Source organism: Aethalodelphis obliquidens, unplaced genomic scaffold, assembly GCF_003676395.1.
Source record: "Aethalodelphis obliquidens isolate GAN/ISIS:26980383/991018 unplaced genomic scaffold, ASM367639v1 scaffold26, whole genome shotgun sequence".
Taxonomy (NCBI): domain Eukaryota; kingdom Metazoa; phylum Chordata; class Mammalia; order Artiodactyla; family Delphinidae; genus Aethalodelphis; species Aethalodelphis obliquidens.
The window spans coordinates 18,841,882-18,860,369 of NW_020837970.1; the positions used below are offsets into that span (position 1 = coordinate 18,841,882).

General features: G+C 37.5%; 1 protein-coding gene across 2 annotated transcripts in view; it reads left to right on the plus strand.

Moving 5' to 3' along the window:
- ARIH1 (ariadne RBR E3 ubiquitin protein ligase 1) overlaps window positions 1-18,488 on the plus strand; it is a 117,790-nt gene that overhangs the window by 72,046 nt on the left and 27,256 nt on the right. For both annotated transcript variants that reach the window (XM_027123529.1, XM_027123530.1), the window contains exons 4-5: window positions 3,710-3,802; window positions 4,352-4,407. In XM_027123529.1, the coding sequence (XP_026979330.1) occupies window positions 3,710-3,802; window positions 4,352-4,407 (149 nt within the window). The remainder of the gene's footprint in view (window positions 1-3,709; window positions 3,803-4,351; window positions 4,408-18,488) is intronic.

Consider the following 18,488-nt stretch of genomic DNA (forward strand, 5'->3'; position numbering starts at 1 on the left):
TCCTACCAAATTCAGGAATAGGTAGTGCAGTGATTTCCCTGGTGGCACAGTTGATAGGGCTTTGCACTCCCAGTGCAGGGGGCCTGGGTTCGATCCCTGGTCAGGGAACTAGATTCCATATGCATGTCCCAGCTAAGAGTTTGCATGCCACAGCTAAGGAGCTTGCGAGCCGCAACTAGGACCCGGGGCAACCGAAAAAAAAGGAATAGGCAGTGCGGTGGAACAGGAGAGTCAAGTATACATGAGGAGAATTTAGTATACAATAGAGGAGGCATTTCAGATAAGGTGGATTATTTAATAAATGGTTGATGGAACAACTTGGTAGCCATCTGGAAACTTCGATTCTTACGTAACTGCTTATATCTAAATTAATTTAGAAGCCATAGATTCTAAAACGAATACGTTTTGCCTCATATGGATACAGAGCTTCTGCATAGCAGCAAAATGTAAACATTGAAACCGGGAGAAAATATTTTCCACACTTATAAACAGCCAATTTTCTACATAAGTAAAATACCCCAGTGAATGATTTAGAAAAAAAGCTCAGAGGAAAAATGGGCAAAATAGGAGAAGAAATTTCACAGAAAAAGAAATATATAGCCTTAAATCTTCTTTCATATGTTTAAACTTCACTCATAAAAAGAAATTAAAATGAAAACTAATGGTAGTTACTTCATTTTCACCTGTTAGATTGGCAGAGATCAAGGAGTTGGATAATACACTGTTTTGACATGGGTCACCAAAGTTTTGACCTGGGTCAGCAAGGGTCACCAAGGTCATATTCCCACCAAGGTTCTCTTCTATAGTATAAATTGCAACAGCCCCTATGAACAAAGCTTTGTAATAATCAAATTCTAAATTTATACTGTTACTATTTCACTTCTACAAATTTTTTCTGATACACATTCACAATCACAAAGGTAATAATAATGAAGAAAACCAAGATGCAGAAGAAAGTTTGTGGTACTTTTACTGTGTGTGTACCTGTATACATTAGAACATCTCTGGAAGAATATAATATGTAAGATATTGGAAATAGTGATTACTTCTGGGTAGAGAGGTAGAGGACAAGGTAGAGAAGGATGGGGATGAGGGAGACTTATTTTTCCAACATAAACTCATATTGTTAAATAATTGTCTTTAACATCAGCCTGTATTACTTACTCATTTAAAAATAATTTGGTAGGGCTTCCCTGGTGGCGCAGTGGTTGAGAGTCTGCCTGCCGATGCAGGGGACACAGGTTTGTGCCCCGGTCTGGGAAGATCCCACACGCCGCGGAGCGGCTAGGCCTGTGAGCCATGGCCGCTGAGCCTGTGCATCTGGAGCCTATGCTCCGCAATGGGAGAGGCCACAACAGTAAGAAGCCCGTGTACCGCAAAAAAAAAAAAATTGGTAGTAAATATTGTAAAATATTCTTAACTAAAATATGATAACCATTGGACTTCTCTGGTGGTGCAGTGGTTAAGAATACGCCTGCCAATGCAGGGGACACAGGTTTAAGCCCTGGTCCGGGAAGATCCCACATGCTGCGGAGCAACTAAGCGTGTACCACAGGTACTGAGCCTGCGCTCTAGAGCCCATGAGCCACAACTACTGAGCCTGTGTTCTTTAACTACTGAAGCCTGTGCTCTGCAACAAGAGAAGGCACCACAAGGAGAAGCCCGCATACTGCAGTGAAGAGTAGCCCCTGCTCAGTGCAACTAGAGAAAGCCCGCGCACAGCAGCGAAGACCCAACGCAGCCAAAAAAAAAAAAGAAAGAAAATCTAAAAAAAAGAAAAAAAAAAGAATTAAAAAAAAATAAAGTATGATAACCATTATTTGTCTTTTGAAAATACAGTCCTCTAGACTCTGTTAATATTATTTAAAGTACCTGCTTTTAATATCCCATTATAGAAGATAGTAGTATCCTTCATTTAACCAGCCGTCAAACAGATAGTATTTCAAATCATATAAGTAGTATAAGATTAGACCAAAATGTTACTATTATTCAAATGTTACTATTATTCTGAGTAAATATTTTGGTTTCCATAGCATTTTATTTTCTAGGTTGGCCATGTTCCATGCAGCTCCATTAAGTGCTGTATTTGTGTCACATTTGAAAAATAACAGCTTTGGGAGCTCTCTGGCGGTCCAGTGGTTAGGACTTGGTGCTTTCACAGCCGTGGGCCAGGTTCAGTCCCTGGTTGGGGAACTAAGAATCCCACAAGCCACGTGGCATGGCCAAAAAATAAAAATAAAAAATAAAATAACAGCTTTATTAAGATGAATTCACATACCTTACAACTTGCCTATTTAAAGTGGTCTTCAGTCACAGAGTTGTTCAGCCATTACCACAATTAATTTTGGAACATTTTAGTAACCCCCCAAAGACCTGTTCCTTTTACAGTCACTTCTCATTCCTTCCTAAGCTTCCCAGCCCTGAGCAACCACAAATCTACTTTCTTTCTCTATGAATTTACATGTTATGGACATTTCATATAAGTGGAATCAAACAGTATGTGCTCTTTTGTGATTGGCTTATTTCACTTAGCATGTTTTCAAGGTTCGTCCACATTATAGTATGTATCAATACTTTGCTCCCTTTTATGGCTGAATTATATTCTGTTATTATTGATATTTCACATTTTGTCAGTTGATGGACATTAGAGTTGTTTCCACTTTTGGGTTATTGTTGATAATGCTGCTGTGAACATTTGTGTACAAGTTTTTATGTGGGATGTATGTTTTCATTTCTGTTGGGTATATACCTAGGAGTGGAGTTGCTGGATCATATGGTATATTTAATTTTTAATTTTTTTTTGCGGTACGCGGGCCTCTCACTGTTGTGGCCTCTCCTGTTGCGGAGCACAGGCTCCGGACGCGCAGGCTCAGCGGCCATGGCTCACGGGCCTAGCTGCTCCATGGCATGTGGGATCTTCCTGGACCGGGGCACGAACCCGTGTCCCCTTCATCGGCAGGCGGACTCTCAACCACTGCGCCACCAGGGAAGCCCTCTGTTTAATTTTTTGAGAAAATGCCAGTGTTTTCCAAAGTTCCTATAGCATTTTACATTCCCACCAGCAGTGTATGAAAGTTCTGATTTCTCTACATGCTTGTCAATGCTTTTATTATGTCTTTTTGATTATAGCTGTCCTAGTGGGTGTGAAGTGATGTCTCACTGTGGCTTTGATTTACATTTCCCTGATGACTAAGGATATTGAGCATCTTTTCATATGCTTATTGGTACAAACTTGTTTTGTGCCTTTCCTAAAAATTATAGGGGCTTCCCTGGTGGCGCAGTGGTTGGGAGTCCGCCTGCCGATGCAGGGGACACGGGTTTGTGCCCCGATCCGGGAAGATCCCACATGCCGCGGAGCGGCTGGGCCCATGAGCCATGGCCGCTGAGCCTGCGTGTCCGGGAGCCTGTGCTCCGCAACGGGAGAGGCCACAACAGTGAGAGGCCCGCGTACCACAAAAAAAAAAAAAAAAAAAATTATAAATATCTACTGCAGATGCATTTCTCATTAATTAGGTGTTTTGTGTTCAATGAATTTGCATGTATAGATTTCACCACCTAGAAGTTCATTTTAGGAACCCATCTAGTCATGTCAAATTGGACATTTTGGCCACTGCGAGAAATGTGACCTAGTAGAGCCTTACTGAGTCACTATATATAGTGATTCTCCTGATAATGTATTTTCAAAGTCCATGTATTATTTTTGTTGCAGTATTTCACTGGCCTTGAATGTGGACATAAGTTTTGTATGCAGTGCTGGAGCGAATATTTAACTACCAAAATAATGGAAGAAGGCATGGGACAGGTAAAAATGCTAATTTGTTTCTGAGTTTTTCTTGAATTTCTTATAGTGTTTAGACCCTTACACAAATATAAACAGGTGAAGCATTCTGGGTTGTGAATTGCATGTGGACTTTTTTTCTAGATTAAAACAACTAAAAGATAATTGAGACTTTTTTCTATTTACAATGAGGCATTCCAGTTAAAGATCCAGTCCAGGTAGTATTTTCTCAGCAGGCATTAACATTTGTATTTATCAGGCTAAACTTGTTGAGAATTTTTGTCATATCTCTTGCTTTTTTTTTTTTTTTTTTTTTTTTTTTTTTATTTTTTTTCATATCTCTTGCTTTTGCCAGTCAAATTTTATATTGAAAAACCAGTTGTTTGGGTTAGCAGTTTTACTTACTTTATGGTGATACACATACACACACACGTTTTCTTTAATAGAAAGGAAGTGATTAAGGTCCTGTAAATGTTAAGGTATCCTCAGAACCTAGCAAAGTTCCTGGCAATGGTAAACATTCAGTAAATATTTGTTGAATGAAGACATAGTTTAAATTTTGATCTTTTTCAGACTATTTCGTGTCCTGCTCATGGTTGTGATATCTTAGTGGATGACAACACAGTTATGTAAGTACTTTTGATAGATTCTGCATGTTGAATATTGATTAGTTGGTTAAACCAAATTAATTTTCGCTCAACACCGTAGAGGAGGTAAAATTTTTAGTGTCTGAAGAGACTTTCTAATCTATATTCCTTTGTAGTACACAAGCCTGTTTGTAACCTGGTTAAATGCCCAGGCAGTATTCTGGTAAAGTTGGCAGTACATGATAGCTAGATTTCAGTAAACCTTGTGGTTGGAGAATAGGATATGTCAGTGTGTCAGTTGATGTCTTCTGGGAAGCAGATGCCAAGACAAAGTTAAAAGGGAAGGCGATTTATTGTGGGATAGCATCTGTGTAGGATAAAGAGGAGGAGGAGCACTAGACAGACCATGATACAGTTCTGACACTTGTTAAATGAGAGAAAGAAGGAAGGAGGATTCAATAGGAAGAGACTCAGACTATGTTGCAGCTGTGAGAGTCTCTGTTAACCCTGTGGGGAACTCCAGTGCATAGGTTTCCCACAGAGGAATACCTCAGTAAGCAGAAATGGCCAGGCCCTGGTACCATTGTCATGCTCAGTCTGTCACTGGGAGCTAACCAGGGGGAATGTGGCCTCAGCTGGAACACTGCTACAGATCCCAAAGACCCTGCAGCTGGAGGCTGTTGGCTATCTACTGGCCTTGTGAAATGTTCCCTTTTGAAGTAGAGAAAGAAACTTGAAGAAACAAGCATAGTTAGCTCCTATACATGGGGTAAAATCCCAGGTTGTTTAATTCCTGAGTCAGTGCTGTTTTCATGACCTCAGGCTACCTAATTGATTTCAGTCTAGGAAGATAAACATATGAGGGCCTAAATGATCCACAGTCAAATTGTATAATTAGTCCTGGATAATTGCCTATATAAAGGTATGTCTGTGTTTAAGCACTGGGATTTGAAGGTAATAAAAGTAAAGGCAGCCATGTGCTTTAGTGAGCAAATTTCTTAATCTAATGAAGCCATAAATTGGTTTAACCAGTACAGTTTATAAAGCCACTGATTCCACTTTGTTAATCCCAACCTACTTTGGTTTACTAAAATATATTTACTGTTGTTGTCAGCTTGTGTTAATACTGTTTCTATCTTTCAGTAAATCTTATTTCCATTATTGTTTTAAGCTAACAAACATAAACATGTATCATCTTAAAGTACCGCCATTCTTGCAGCCTTCTTTATCTTGTCCCCTGATACTTTAATTCTTTGTATTCTTTCATCAGTACATTTCATCAGCATAGGTCATTGTATCTTTTCATTCATTCCACAAACATTTACTGGGAACCTACTCATTAGCACATATACACAGGAGAACAACAAAAAAATTACGATACATTTCCTTTCTCTAAGAGGTTCATAATAATAAATAAATAAAATGCATAGTTTAAGTTTTATGTATAAATGTATATATAAAGTACATTTACAAAGAAGCAAATTACTCTACCTGAAGAATTTAGGGAAGCTTTACTTAGGGAGTAATATCAAAGAGTAAAATTTTGGGTTGAGGGAGTGGAGGGTAATATTAAAGAAGGGATGCCAATATTTTTTAAATAGTCCATGAACTTCTCTGTTATGTATTCTGTAGTAGCTAGAGCACAGAGTAGCAGATTACTAGAGATGAGGATGGAAAGAGTTTGACAGTTTATGATGAGTTTCATCATAGAAGGTTATTAGGACTGATAAGAAAGAATTTGGTAATATCTAATATGAGTGAGCATATAGTACAATGGGGAGTATACTGTTGGAACCTTTTTGTAACGCAGTTTGGTGATTTCTACAAATGTATATGCTCTTTGGCTTTTTGTTTAATAGTTTCATCACTTTGAATATGTCATTGTACTGCCTTCTTGCCTCCATTGTTTCTGATAAGTTAGCTATTAATTATATTTTTGTCCCCTGTTTGCTACTTTCAGGATTTGCTGTGTCTTTGGCTTAAAACAGTTTTGACTATGATATATCTAGATGTGGTTCTCCTTGTGCTTATCCTCTTTGGGGTTTCTTGAGCTCTTTGGATGTGCATGCTGGTGCACGTCCACATTTTACCTTAAATAGTTGTATGCTATATCTTCCATATTCTTTCTTTTAAATAAATAATTTCTTTCTTTTAGAATTTAAAAGGTTAATTAAATGAGAGAAAGTGCAGTTTTTCATGTTTAGTCTTAAGATCTGGACTTCTCTGGTGGCGCGCTGGTTAAGACTCTGCCTGCCAATGCAGGGGGCGTGGGTTCGAGCCCTTGTCCTGCAAGATACCACATGCCGCAGAGCAGCTAAGCTCTTGTGCCACAGCTACTGAGCCTGCCCTCTAGAGCCTGTGAGCCACAACTACGGAGCTTGTGTGCCAGAGCTACTGAAGCCCTCGCGCCTAGAGCCTGTGCTCCAGAACAAGAGAAGCCACCGCAATGAGAAGCTTGCACACCGCAATGAAGAGTAGCCCCCACTTGCTGCATCTAGAGAAAGCCTGCGTGCAGCAATGAAGACCCAACATAACCAAAATAAATAAATAAATAAATTTATTTAAAAAAAAATCTTAAGATCCATAACTGAAATATGCTTTTTTTTTTCTTAGTATGAAAGGAACTGAATCCTTCCCAGTGATGGATTATCAGTTTTTTAAAAATTTCCAACTTGAGAGATTTTAAAAATGGTTTCTTGTTTTAATTTGAATTAAACTCATTTGGAACTTGAAACTGAAACCTGATTCTTCCTGAAGACATATTACCCTTTAGCCCTCTCAATTTGAAGCTAGCGTGTTTTCCCCTGTATATTTTATGGTCAAGAGGTAAAGTCATTGTTCCCCTTGGTCCCAAATGCTGTTTTCAGACCATTTCGCTTCTTCACTTTAAAATCCATAAATCCTTTGAGTCTTGTTGTCCAGCTGTATCATGGTCCTTTGTGCTTTTCTCTGCTTGACATCTTGGTCTGTCCCATTTAATTATTTGTAGTGCTGTCACCTCAAGCACAATCTTTTCTTTCTCCCAAGGCTTGCTGTCATCCAGTGTGATTTCAGTGCCCATACGTGTAGTTCATTCTACACCCTAGCCCTGTAGTTCTACAAGTGTGGTCCCCCGACCTGCAGCATCAACATCACCTAGGAGCTTGTTAAGAGAATGCATATTTTCAGGCCCAGCTCCAGACTTACTGAATCAGAAACTCTGGGGACAGGGCCCAGCATTATGAATGACAAGCTGTCTTAGTATGGTTCTGATGCATACTTATGTTTGAAAACTCTTGCCATAGCCTTTCATTTCTGTGATCTACTCGTTTCCAGGAAAATCCCCTTCACCTTAGCCATGTACTCCTAAGGCCACCACCCTAGGCCTACTCTAGTTCTACTCTTACTTTACAAAATCACGTTTATCTGCCTTTTCCTAAAAGAGTGCTCCTTGGGGTCTGTCTGTCCCACTATTCTCACTCTATGCACTTTATACACTCTCCCTAGGCATACATTGGAAATTCCCAATTTTTTAAAAAAAATTTTATTTTATTTTTTTTGGCTGCATTGGGTCTTCGTTGCTGTGCACGGGCTTTCTCTAGTTGCGGGAGCAGGGGCTACTTTTTGTTGTGGCGTGCAGGCTTCTCATTGCAGTGGCTTCTCTTGCGTGCAGAGCACAGGCTCTGGGCGTGGGCTTCAGTGTTGTGGCACACAGACTCAGTAGTTGTGACTCGCAGGCTGTAGAGCACAGGCTCTGTAGTTGTGGCACATGGGCTCAGTTGCTCCATCGCATGTGGAATCTTCCCGGACCAGGACTCGAACCTGTGTCCCCTGCATTGGCAGGCAGATTCTTAACCACTGTGCCACCAGGGAAGCCCTGGAAATTCTCAAATTTATATCTCCAGATTAACACTCTTTTTTGATCTTGGGACCCATATATCCTAGTGCCTATCAGGCATCTTCATTTGTACATTACTCTGGCTTTATCTTGTCCAGCCCTCCTACTACCTTTACCACCACCAGAATCATTCTTTTTGCTTCTCAGTATCATATAATGGCATCACTTGGTGTTAAAGATTTGCCTGAATGAGAAACCTTGGTGATATCTCTGATTCACTTTTCTCCTGCATTTTTCAGTCATCCTTGCACGAAATTCTGTAAATTCCACATCCTAATTACCTTTAAATCCATCCATTTCTCTCTGTTTCTACTGCCATTAACCTGATTCATGCCATCATCTTGTCTTAGCTGGGAATCTGCAACTAGCTCCTAAGTGGTTCCCTTATACCCAGTGTTACCACCTTCCAGTTCTTCTTCACAAATGGCTTTCGTTGTCCTATATTGCTTACCTATGCAACTTCATCTTTTGCCTCACCTTTTCTCACATTATTCTAGCCACGTAGAGCTTGGTTTCTTGAAAGTACTGTGCATTTTATTTGCATTTGGTTTGGTAGGATTTTTTTTACTTTTTTTTCCTACTGTCTCTTGACTTTGTTTCTTACAAGCAGTACTCGCTTTCTGTTTTACTCTTCAGTTCTCTTAATCTACTCATCATCTTAGTCATTCTTAACACCTCAGTTTAACTCATTTTAATTTTGGTTTGGATAGACATCCTATGTGTTCCTTAGCTCCTCCATATTTCCCTTACCCTGCACTTTTGTAATTGCCTGTATCCTTGTCTTTATTCTTTCTTAGGCTGTAAGTTGACCCCAGGTACCCTATTTATGTTGACTGAATTCTTTTCTTATTTCCATTCAGGATGTGTGACTTTAACCTTGGTAAAATACTACACAGAAATTATTCACTGATCTTTCAGTGCTTCTTAGACTCACTTCTTAAGATTAGTGATTCATTGGATTCACCTTTTTACTCTTCGCAATGGGTGTGTAATAGGCCCGTGTCCTTGAATAAGTAACTGGAAATATATTATTCTCCCTGCTTTCATAAGCGTATGTTATCATTGCTAACTCCAGTGATTGATTTGTGCTATGATACCATTAGGGCTATTTGGCTAAGTGGGGCTCCCCTTCTTTGATGCTTTCATGAGATTAATTTAAACTATTTATCTAAATTATTTATCACTTGAGACTGAATAAATCTTTGTCTCTTTCTGTTCATACTAGTAGTTGGTTAGTGGTTTGTGGTTTTTTTTTTTTTTTTTGGCTGCACCGTGCAGCTTGTGGGATCTTAGTTCCCCGACCAGGGATTGGACCCATGCCACGGTAGGGACAGCCTATAATCCTAACCACTAGGCCACCGGTGAACTCACAGTAGGTTAGTTTTTTTATGTAGTTGTTTGGGGCCTAAATTTCTTTTTCTGTGTATAGCTTCTCTAGTAATCTTAGGGATGATAAAGGTAAACTTGTATCTGTTTAATCTTTAAAGACCTGCAAGTAATGTATTTAGTCACACCTTGACCAATCATTGTTATCATTAACACATATCTGGAATTGTGATGTTCTGATTCAACATCCTGCAGGGTGTGTCTAAAAAATGGAATGGTTTATTTTCATATATGGGGGTTTTTAGAAACAGATAAGCAGAGATGATGACAGACACTCATTGCCACTCAGTTCTAGCAAAATTATTCCAGATGATTTTTTTTTAAAGCTTTAAGTGATACATAAGATTTTAAAAAATGAACTAAAAATAGAGTTACCATATGATTCAACAATCCCACTCCTGGGCATATGTCCAGACAGAACTGTAATTCAAAAAGATACATGAACCCCTGTGTTCATAGCGCACTATTTACAATAGCCAAGACATGGAAACAACCTCAATGTCCGTCAACAGATGAATGGATAAAGAAGATGTTGTACATATATACAGTGGAATACTACTCAGCCATAAAAAAGAATGAAATAATGCCATTTCAAGCAACATGGATGGACCTAGAGATTATCATACTAAGTGAAGTAAGTCAGAAAGAGAAAGACAAATACCATATGATATGACTTATATGTGGAATCTAAAATATGACACAAATTAATTTATCTACCAAAGAGAAACAGACTTAGAGAACAGACTTGTGGTTGCCAAGGGGAGGGGGCATGGGGGAGGGATGGTTTGGGAGTCTAGGGTTAACAGATGCAAACTATTACGTATAGAATGGATAAACAACAAGGTCCTACTATATAACGCAGGGAACTATATTCAATATCCTGTGATAAACTGTAATGGAAAGAATATAAAAAAATAATGTGTATATATATATATATATAACTGAATCACTTTGCTCTACAGCAGAAATTAACACAACATTGTAAGTCAAGTATACTTCAATTATAAAAAAAGATTTTTTAAAAATGTATCTTAGGATCTTGGTATTGATAATCCATACCTCTATTGGCTAATTCCTCACTTGTCTGAAAAGGGCAGAAATGTTCTTTTAAAAATAGATTGTCTTAAATTAGATAATATAACTTAAAAGCTATTCTTCGATAGTTATTTCCTGTTCCATCAACTTTAAGCAGTAAATCTTAACTACTTACTATGTAAGGTGAGGAAATTGCTGCCTCTGTGCTGTCATTCACCTTTAATCTCTTCTACCCCCTAATTTCTGTTAGATACATAATTACTTTATATTGTCAACTTTATACTTAAATCTATTCTGGAACAGTTTCTTTTATGTTTTGTCAGTAGGTTTAGTCACGAAATGGTAAGCCAGTGCTTTTATAATATTATAATTGTAAATATTACATAAAACCAAGTAATTGAATGGATCCAGAGCAAAGTAAATGTAGTCCTGTAAGTCTGTGCTGCTCCAAGAAGAATGAATATTCCAAGCATCCAAGTCAGACGATTATTTTTTACATTCTATCACATAGGCTTGTGAAGCTGTGTAGACCCTCAGATGATTTGTACCATCTGAGGCAAGAGACAAACTAAACTTTGATATGTGTATTAATCACAGTATAGTAGAGCATCTCGTCTTTTACAGTGGAAATACATCATTTTTATTTAATTATAATCAGTTCAATTTGCTGTGCATTGGTTTTTGTTTTTACTTTTTGAATTAAGTTCTAAAATAAATTCAATAAAGTGTGTAAAGTACATTTACTTTAGAAATATGTTTTATTAACCACCCAGATCAAGGTACAGAATTTTTCCAGTACCCAGAATATTCATCCTTGTGACCCTTCCCAGACAGTATCCATCTCACCCCCACTACCTATTCTGACTTCTGTCACCACCAGTTAATTTTACCTGTTTTTGAACCTCATTTAAATAGAATTGTGTAGCATGTTCTTTTTCTGAGTGTGTATTGGCTTCAGTTAATGTAATGTGTTTCTTTGAGGTATGTGCATGTTGTTAAGTATATATGTATGTTTTTAGGTTTGTTTTGTTTTTGCTATGTAGTATTTCATTCTCCTGATAATAGATACTTGGAGTTTTTTTGGTTTGTTTGTTTGGTTTTGACTACTGTGAAAAAACTACAAAGAATATTCCAGAAGTGTCTGGGTAGATATGCACTGATTTCTTTTGGGTATATACTGAAGAGTGAGATTTTTAGCCTTACAATAGGTACTGCCAGAGTATCTACTTTTCCAGAGTAGTTGTACCTCCGCTTCTCCTAGTTATGTGTGACTGCTCTAGTCCTTGTTCACACTTGTATCACTAGTCTTTTCTAATTTTAGCCATTTTGGTGGGTATATAGGGATATCTCATGGTGGTTTTAATTTGCATTTCCTTGATGGGTAATGATGTCAGACACCTTTCCTTGGATATCCCTTTTTACGAAGCGCCCATTCAAGTCACTTTCTCATTATTAAAATTTTGTTATTTTGTCTATTTGTTAATTACTTTCTAAGAATTCTTAAAATATTCTCATATGAGTCTTTTGTTAGATATATGTATTACAACTATTTTCCCCAATGTGTGGCTTACCTTTATTCTCTCTGAATGATGTTTGGTGAACAGAAGTTTTTATTTTAATGGCATCTAATTCCTTATTTTCCCTCATTTATGATTATTGCTACTTACGAAATCTTTGCTTACCCCCAAGGTTGTATTTATTTTTAAGGCAGTCTACAGAGAGTTTATGGAGAATGCTTTGAAAACATGTGACTTTAAAGTTGTATGTCTCATGGTGGAGTAAATTAATGCTCCCCCCCCATCATTTCTCTACGATGAAACAGAAAAACACTACTTCAGTATTCTAAGTAGGAAATTAATCACAAATGTATAGAATACTGTCCGTTTTAAAATATATGCTTAAGGGATCAGAACTCAAGTTCACACTGAAAATAATTTCCTCGTCTCATTGAAATGCAAAATGAAATAATTTGTCAAGCTTTGGTAATTAATAAGGTAAAGTGTATATATATAGGGATTAAATTACTGATAATTATTAAACTTTTAATAATGTTTTTGAACTATAAATGTGAAGTTCCAGATTGAAGGGAAGCAGAGAAGGGTGTTGGAGGGCTGCGTGAAGCTGATTGTGTCAGGCCTAATAGGCCATTAAGGTTTTTGGCTTTTATTCTAAGATAGAGTCATGAGAGGATTTTGAGCAGAGGAATGACTTGGTCATAGAGGATTGCTCTGACTGCTCATATTAAAAAGAGACTAAGTGGGAGCAAGGAGATGGCGAGACTATTAAAACAGTCCAGAAGAGAAATGATGTTGGTTTGATCCAAGACTGTAGCCGAGGAGGTAGTGAGAAATGGCTGGATTTTGGATGTGTTTTCAAGGTAGAGTTAGAGTCAAACTCTGATAAAAGAAGGAGATGAGCCAGAGATGATTTTAAGATCATTTTGACCTTTGATTGTGATTACATGAATTCAGCTCATAGTATATGTTACATTTCTTTTTAATGACCAGAAATTTGAGCAGAGTTTTTTTATAAAGTTGTTAATCATCCCATTGTCATAATCCTACAACCCAAAAAGCCTACCAGTAGGGGAAGATGGAACGTAATAGCAGCTTTTAAAAAGATTTATGAATTATTTTAATACATTGGAAAATGCCTATAATGTTAGTTTTAAAAAACTAAGATATGAAATAATATGTAGTGAATTTTCTATTTAAAATTATATATCATACATTTACAGAAAAGAAGAGGAAAGAGTCTAGATTCATAAAAATCTTGAGTGGTTATTCCTCCTGAGCAATAGGGTTAAAGGTGATTTTTATTTCATTCTTTATACTTACCTATAATTGGTTTGTCAGGGGGAGAAAAAACCCTTTTTAAAGAAAAAATATTTCATCATTAGTCCTAAATTGAAGCATAATATTGTTGACTTATTCAGGGTGCTATATAAGTATAAGACATATAAGTATTATATGTTTAGTGTAAGTATACTAAAGTACTGGGCATACTAAAAAAAAAAAAAATCCTGTGTTTAAAGTTACCTGGTTTCAAAGCACAGCTCTCTAGTTATCTCATTTGTAAAAGCATAGAATTATCCCAAAACTCAAGGGCGTTTAAATGCTTCTGACCCTGTGCTCAGAATGTATATATAGATGGCATTCAGTAAAAGTCTTTTTTTTTTTACCTTGATAAAGAGCTGCCTTCTACGGTGAGAATTGGCATAATAGCTATTTTCAACATAAGTGATGGCAGCAGGACCTTGTGAAGATAATTAGCTTATTAATGGCCAGGTTGACACTTGCCTTCTTGAGAATGCTTATTCTCAAAGATGGGAGATCACTTTCTTTTTCTTCCCTATCACCAACTTAAGGCTTAGTCATTTTGGCCTAAAGGTCAGCTATGGCTGACCTTTATTCTCACCAGTTATGCTTAGGCTAGAATCATCTATAAGAAATCATTAGGGTTTGTCTCATCAGAGAAGCATTATGGGTAATAGAAGGAGTAAGATGTATTTGGAAATCAGGGATTCTGAATTTGAGTCTGTTTCTTAATTATTTTTTAATTGATGTGAATTTCATATAGCAATAGTCACCATTTTGACTAGTTTAAAGTACACAATTCAGTGTACCAAAAGAAATCCCATAACCACTAAACAGTCATTCCTCACTCCCTCCTCCCCCTAGACCCTGACAACCACTCATCAGTTTTCTGTCTGTATGGATTTGCTTATTCTGGACATTTCATTAAAATGGAGTCATACAGTATGTGATCTTTTGTGTTTGGCTTCTGTCACTTAAACATAATGTTTTCAAGGTTCATCCATGTGGTAGCATGTATAAGGATGCCGTTCCTTTTTATGGCTAAATAATATTCCATTATATGGATATTCCATATTTCTCCATTCCTCAGTTCTTGGACATTTGAGTTATTTATACTTTTTGTGGAAACATTTGTGTTATTTGAACATTTGTACGCAAGACTTCTATTGAACACATGTTTTCGATTCCTTGGAGTGAAATTGCTGGGTCATATGGTAATTCTGTGTTTAAGTTTTTGAGGAACTGCCAAGTGCACTAATCATTTTTATACCTCATTTTCAACATCTGCAAGATGTGGAGGTTTACTCATTTTAAAAATCCTTATTAAACACAGACCAGGCACTGTACTGAACATAAGAGATCTTTTCATGGAGGTTATTGTTTGGTTGGGGATAGGGACACAAGAAGGCAGATATTAAACAAATGATTATACAGATAGCTGTCTAATGAAAATTATGACACATCCTATAAAGGAGAGGTGTATCATATGCCATAGGAACTAAGGTAAAGGTGGTCTGTGTCTAGACTGATATGGTGAATTGTCAGAAAAGATCTCCATGAGTAACAATATATCTTAGCTGAGTGAAATAAAATATAATAATAATAGCAACTTCATCTTATATTTATTGAGTGCTTACTATTTGCCAGGCACTATTCTAGTCGGCCAGCTCTATTGCTTCTCTCCATCTTACAGATTAGTAAACTGAAAAATGGAAAAGTCAAAGAACTTACCCTCAGTTCATAGTAAGTACGTTGTGAAGCCAGTATTCTAACCTAGGTTGTCCCACCTCAGAGCCCCACTATGATAATCTTTTGTTTCCTTTCCAAGGGAGGTGGCCCCAAGCAAAAGCCTCTGAGGAAGTGTGGTGTATACTCTTTTGAAAGAATACAGATATGAGGGGAGTACACTGAAAGTAGCTCAGGACAGGTGGGGTCTTTTTTTTCTTTCTTTTTGGCCACACTGCGCCACATGCAGGATCTTAGTTTCCCAACCAGGGGTAGAATCTGTGGTCCCTGCAGTGGAAGCTCAGAATCTTAACCACTGGACCACCAGGGAAGTCCCAGGGTGGGGTCTTATGGAAGAAGAGAAGTGAGTGGGATAAGAAACTCAAGAAATAGATGAAGCCAAATTGTACAAAACTTTCCTGTTCATTTAAGAGAGTTTAATGAGATTGGACTATGCATTTTTTTTCACATCTTTATTGGAGTATAATTGCTTTACAATGGCGTGTTGGTTTCTGCCTTACAACAAAGTGAATCAGCTATACATGTGCATATATCCCCATATCTCCTCCCTCTTGCGTCTCTATCCCACCCGTCTAGATGGTCACAAAGCACTAAGCTGATCTCTTTGTACTATGTGGCTGCTTCCCATTAGCTATCTATTTTACGTTTGGTAGTGTATATATATCCATGCCACTCTCTCACTTTGTCCCAGCTTACCCTCCCCCGTGTCCTCAAGTCCATTCTCTATATCTGCATCTTTAGTCCTGTTCTGCCCCTAGGTTTTTCAGAACCTTTTCTTTCTTAGATTCCATATATATGTGTTAACATACAGTATTTGTTTTTCTCTTTCTGACTTACTTCACTCTGTATGACAGACTCTAGGTCCATCACCTCACTACAAATAACTGAATTTTGTTTCCTTTTATGGCTGAGTAATATTCCATTGTATATATGTGCCACATCTTCTTTATCCATTCATCTGTTGATGGACACATAGGTTGCTTCCATGTCATGGCTATTGTAAATAGAGCTGCAGTGAACATTGTGGTACATGACTCTTTTTGAATTATGGTTTTCTCAGGGTATATGCCCAGTAGTGGGATTGCTGGATCGAATGGTAGTTCTATTTTTAGTTTTTTAAGGAACCTCCATACTGTTTTCCATAGTGGCTGCATCAATTTACATTCCCACCAACAGTGCAAGAGGGTTCCCTTTTCTCCACACCCTCTCCAGCATTTATTGTTTGTAGATTTTTTGATGATGGCCATTCTGACTGGTGTGAGGTGATACCTCATTGTGGTTTTGATTTGCATTTCTCTAATGATTAGTGATGTTGAGCATCCTTTCATGTGTTTGTTGGCAATGTGTATATCTTCTTTGGAGACATGTCAATTTAGGTCTTCCACCCATTTTTGGATTGTGTTGTTTGTTTTTTTGGTATTGAGCTGCCTGAGCTGCTTGTATATTTTGGAGGTAAATCCTTCGTTAGTTGCTTCGTTTGCAAATATTTTCTCCCACTCTGAGGGATGTCTTTTCATCTTGTTTATGGTTTCCTTTGCTGTGCAAAAACTTTTAAGTTTCATTAGGTCCCATTTGTTTATTTTTGTTTTTATTTCCATTTCTCTAGGAGATGGGTCAAAAAGGATCTTGCTGTGATTTATGTCATAGAGTGTTCTGCCTATGTTTTCCTCTAAGAGTTTTATAGTCTCTGGCCTTACACTTAGGACTTTAATCCATTTTGAGTTTATTTTTGTGTATAGTGTTCGAGAGTGTTCTAATTTCATTCTTTTACATGTAGCTGTCCAGTTTTTCCAGCACCACTTACTGAAGAGGCTGTCTTTTCTCCATTGTATATTCTTGCCTCCTGTAGCAAAAATAAGGTGACCATATGTGCATGGGTTTATCTCTGGGCTTACTGTTCTGTTCCATTGATCTATATTTCTCTTTTTCTGCCAGTACCATACTGTCTTGATTACTGTAGCTTTGTAGTATAGTTTGAAGTCTGGGAGCCTGATTCCTCCAGCTCTGCTTTTCTCTGTCAAGATTGCTTTGGCTATTCGGGGTCTTTTGTGTTTCCATACAAATTGTGAAATTTTTTGTTCTAGTTCTGTGAAAAATGCCAGTGGTAGTTTGATAGGGATTGCATTGAATCTGTAGCTTGCTTTGGGTAGTATAGTCATTTTCACAATGTTGATTGTTCCAATCCAAGAGCATGGTATATCTCTCCATCTGTTTGTATCATCTTTAATTTCTTTCATCAGTGTCTACAGTTTTCTGCGTACAGGTCTTTTGTCTCCTTAGGTAGGTTTATTCCTAGGTATTTTATTCTTTTTGTTGCAGTGGTAAATGGGAGGGTTTCCTTAATTTCTCATTGAGATTTTTCATCATTAGGAAAAATGATGTATAGGAATGCAAGAGATTTCTGTGCATTAATTTTGTATCCTGCTACTTTGCCAAATTCATTGATTAGCTCTAGTAGTTTTCTGGTAGCATCTTTAGGATTCTCTGTAGTATCGTGTCATCTGCAGACAGTGACAGCTTTACTTCTTTTCCAATTTGGATTCCTTTTATTTCTTTTTCTTCTCTCATTGCTGTGGCTAAAACTTCCAAAACTGTGTTGAATAATAGTGGTGAGAGTGGGCAGCCTTGTCTTGTTCCTGATCTTAGAGGAAATGCTTTCAGTTTTTCACCATTGAGAATGATGTTGGCTGTGGGTTTGTCATATATGGCCTTTATTATGTTGAGGTAAGTTCCCTCTGTGCCTACTTTCTGGAGAGTTTTTATCATAAATGGGTGTTGCATTTTGTCGAAAGCTTTTTCTGCATCTATTGAGATCATATGGTTTTTCTCCTTCAGTTTGTTAATATGGTTTATCGTGTTGAGTGATATGTGTATACTGAAGAATCCTTGCATTCTTGGGATAAACCTCACTTGATCATGGTGTATGATCCCTTTAATGTGCTGTTGGATTCTGTTTGCTAGTATTTTGTTGAGAATTTTTGCGTGTATCTTCGTCAGTGATATTGGTCTATAGTTTTCTTTCTTTGTGACATCTTTGGTTTTGGTATCGGGGTGATGGTGGCCTCATAGAATGAGTTTGGGAGTGTTCCTGCCTCTGCTATATTTTGGAAGAGTTTGAGAAGGATAGTTGTTAGCTCTTTTCTAAATGTTTGATATAATTCGCCTGTGAAGCCATCTGGTCCTGGGCTTTTGTTTGTTGGAAGATTTTTAATCACAGTCTCAATTTCAGTGCTTGTGACTGGTCTGCTTATATTTTCTATTCC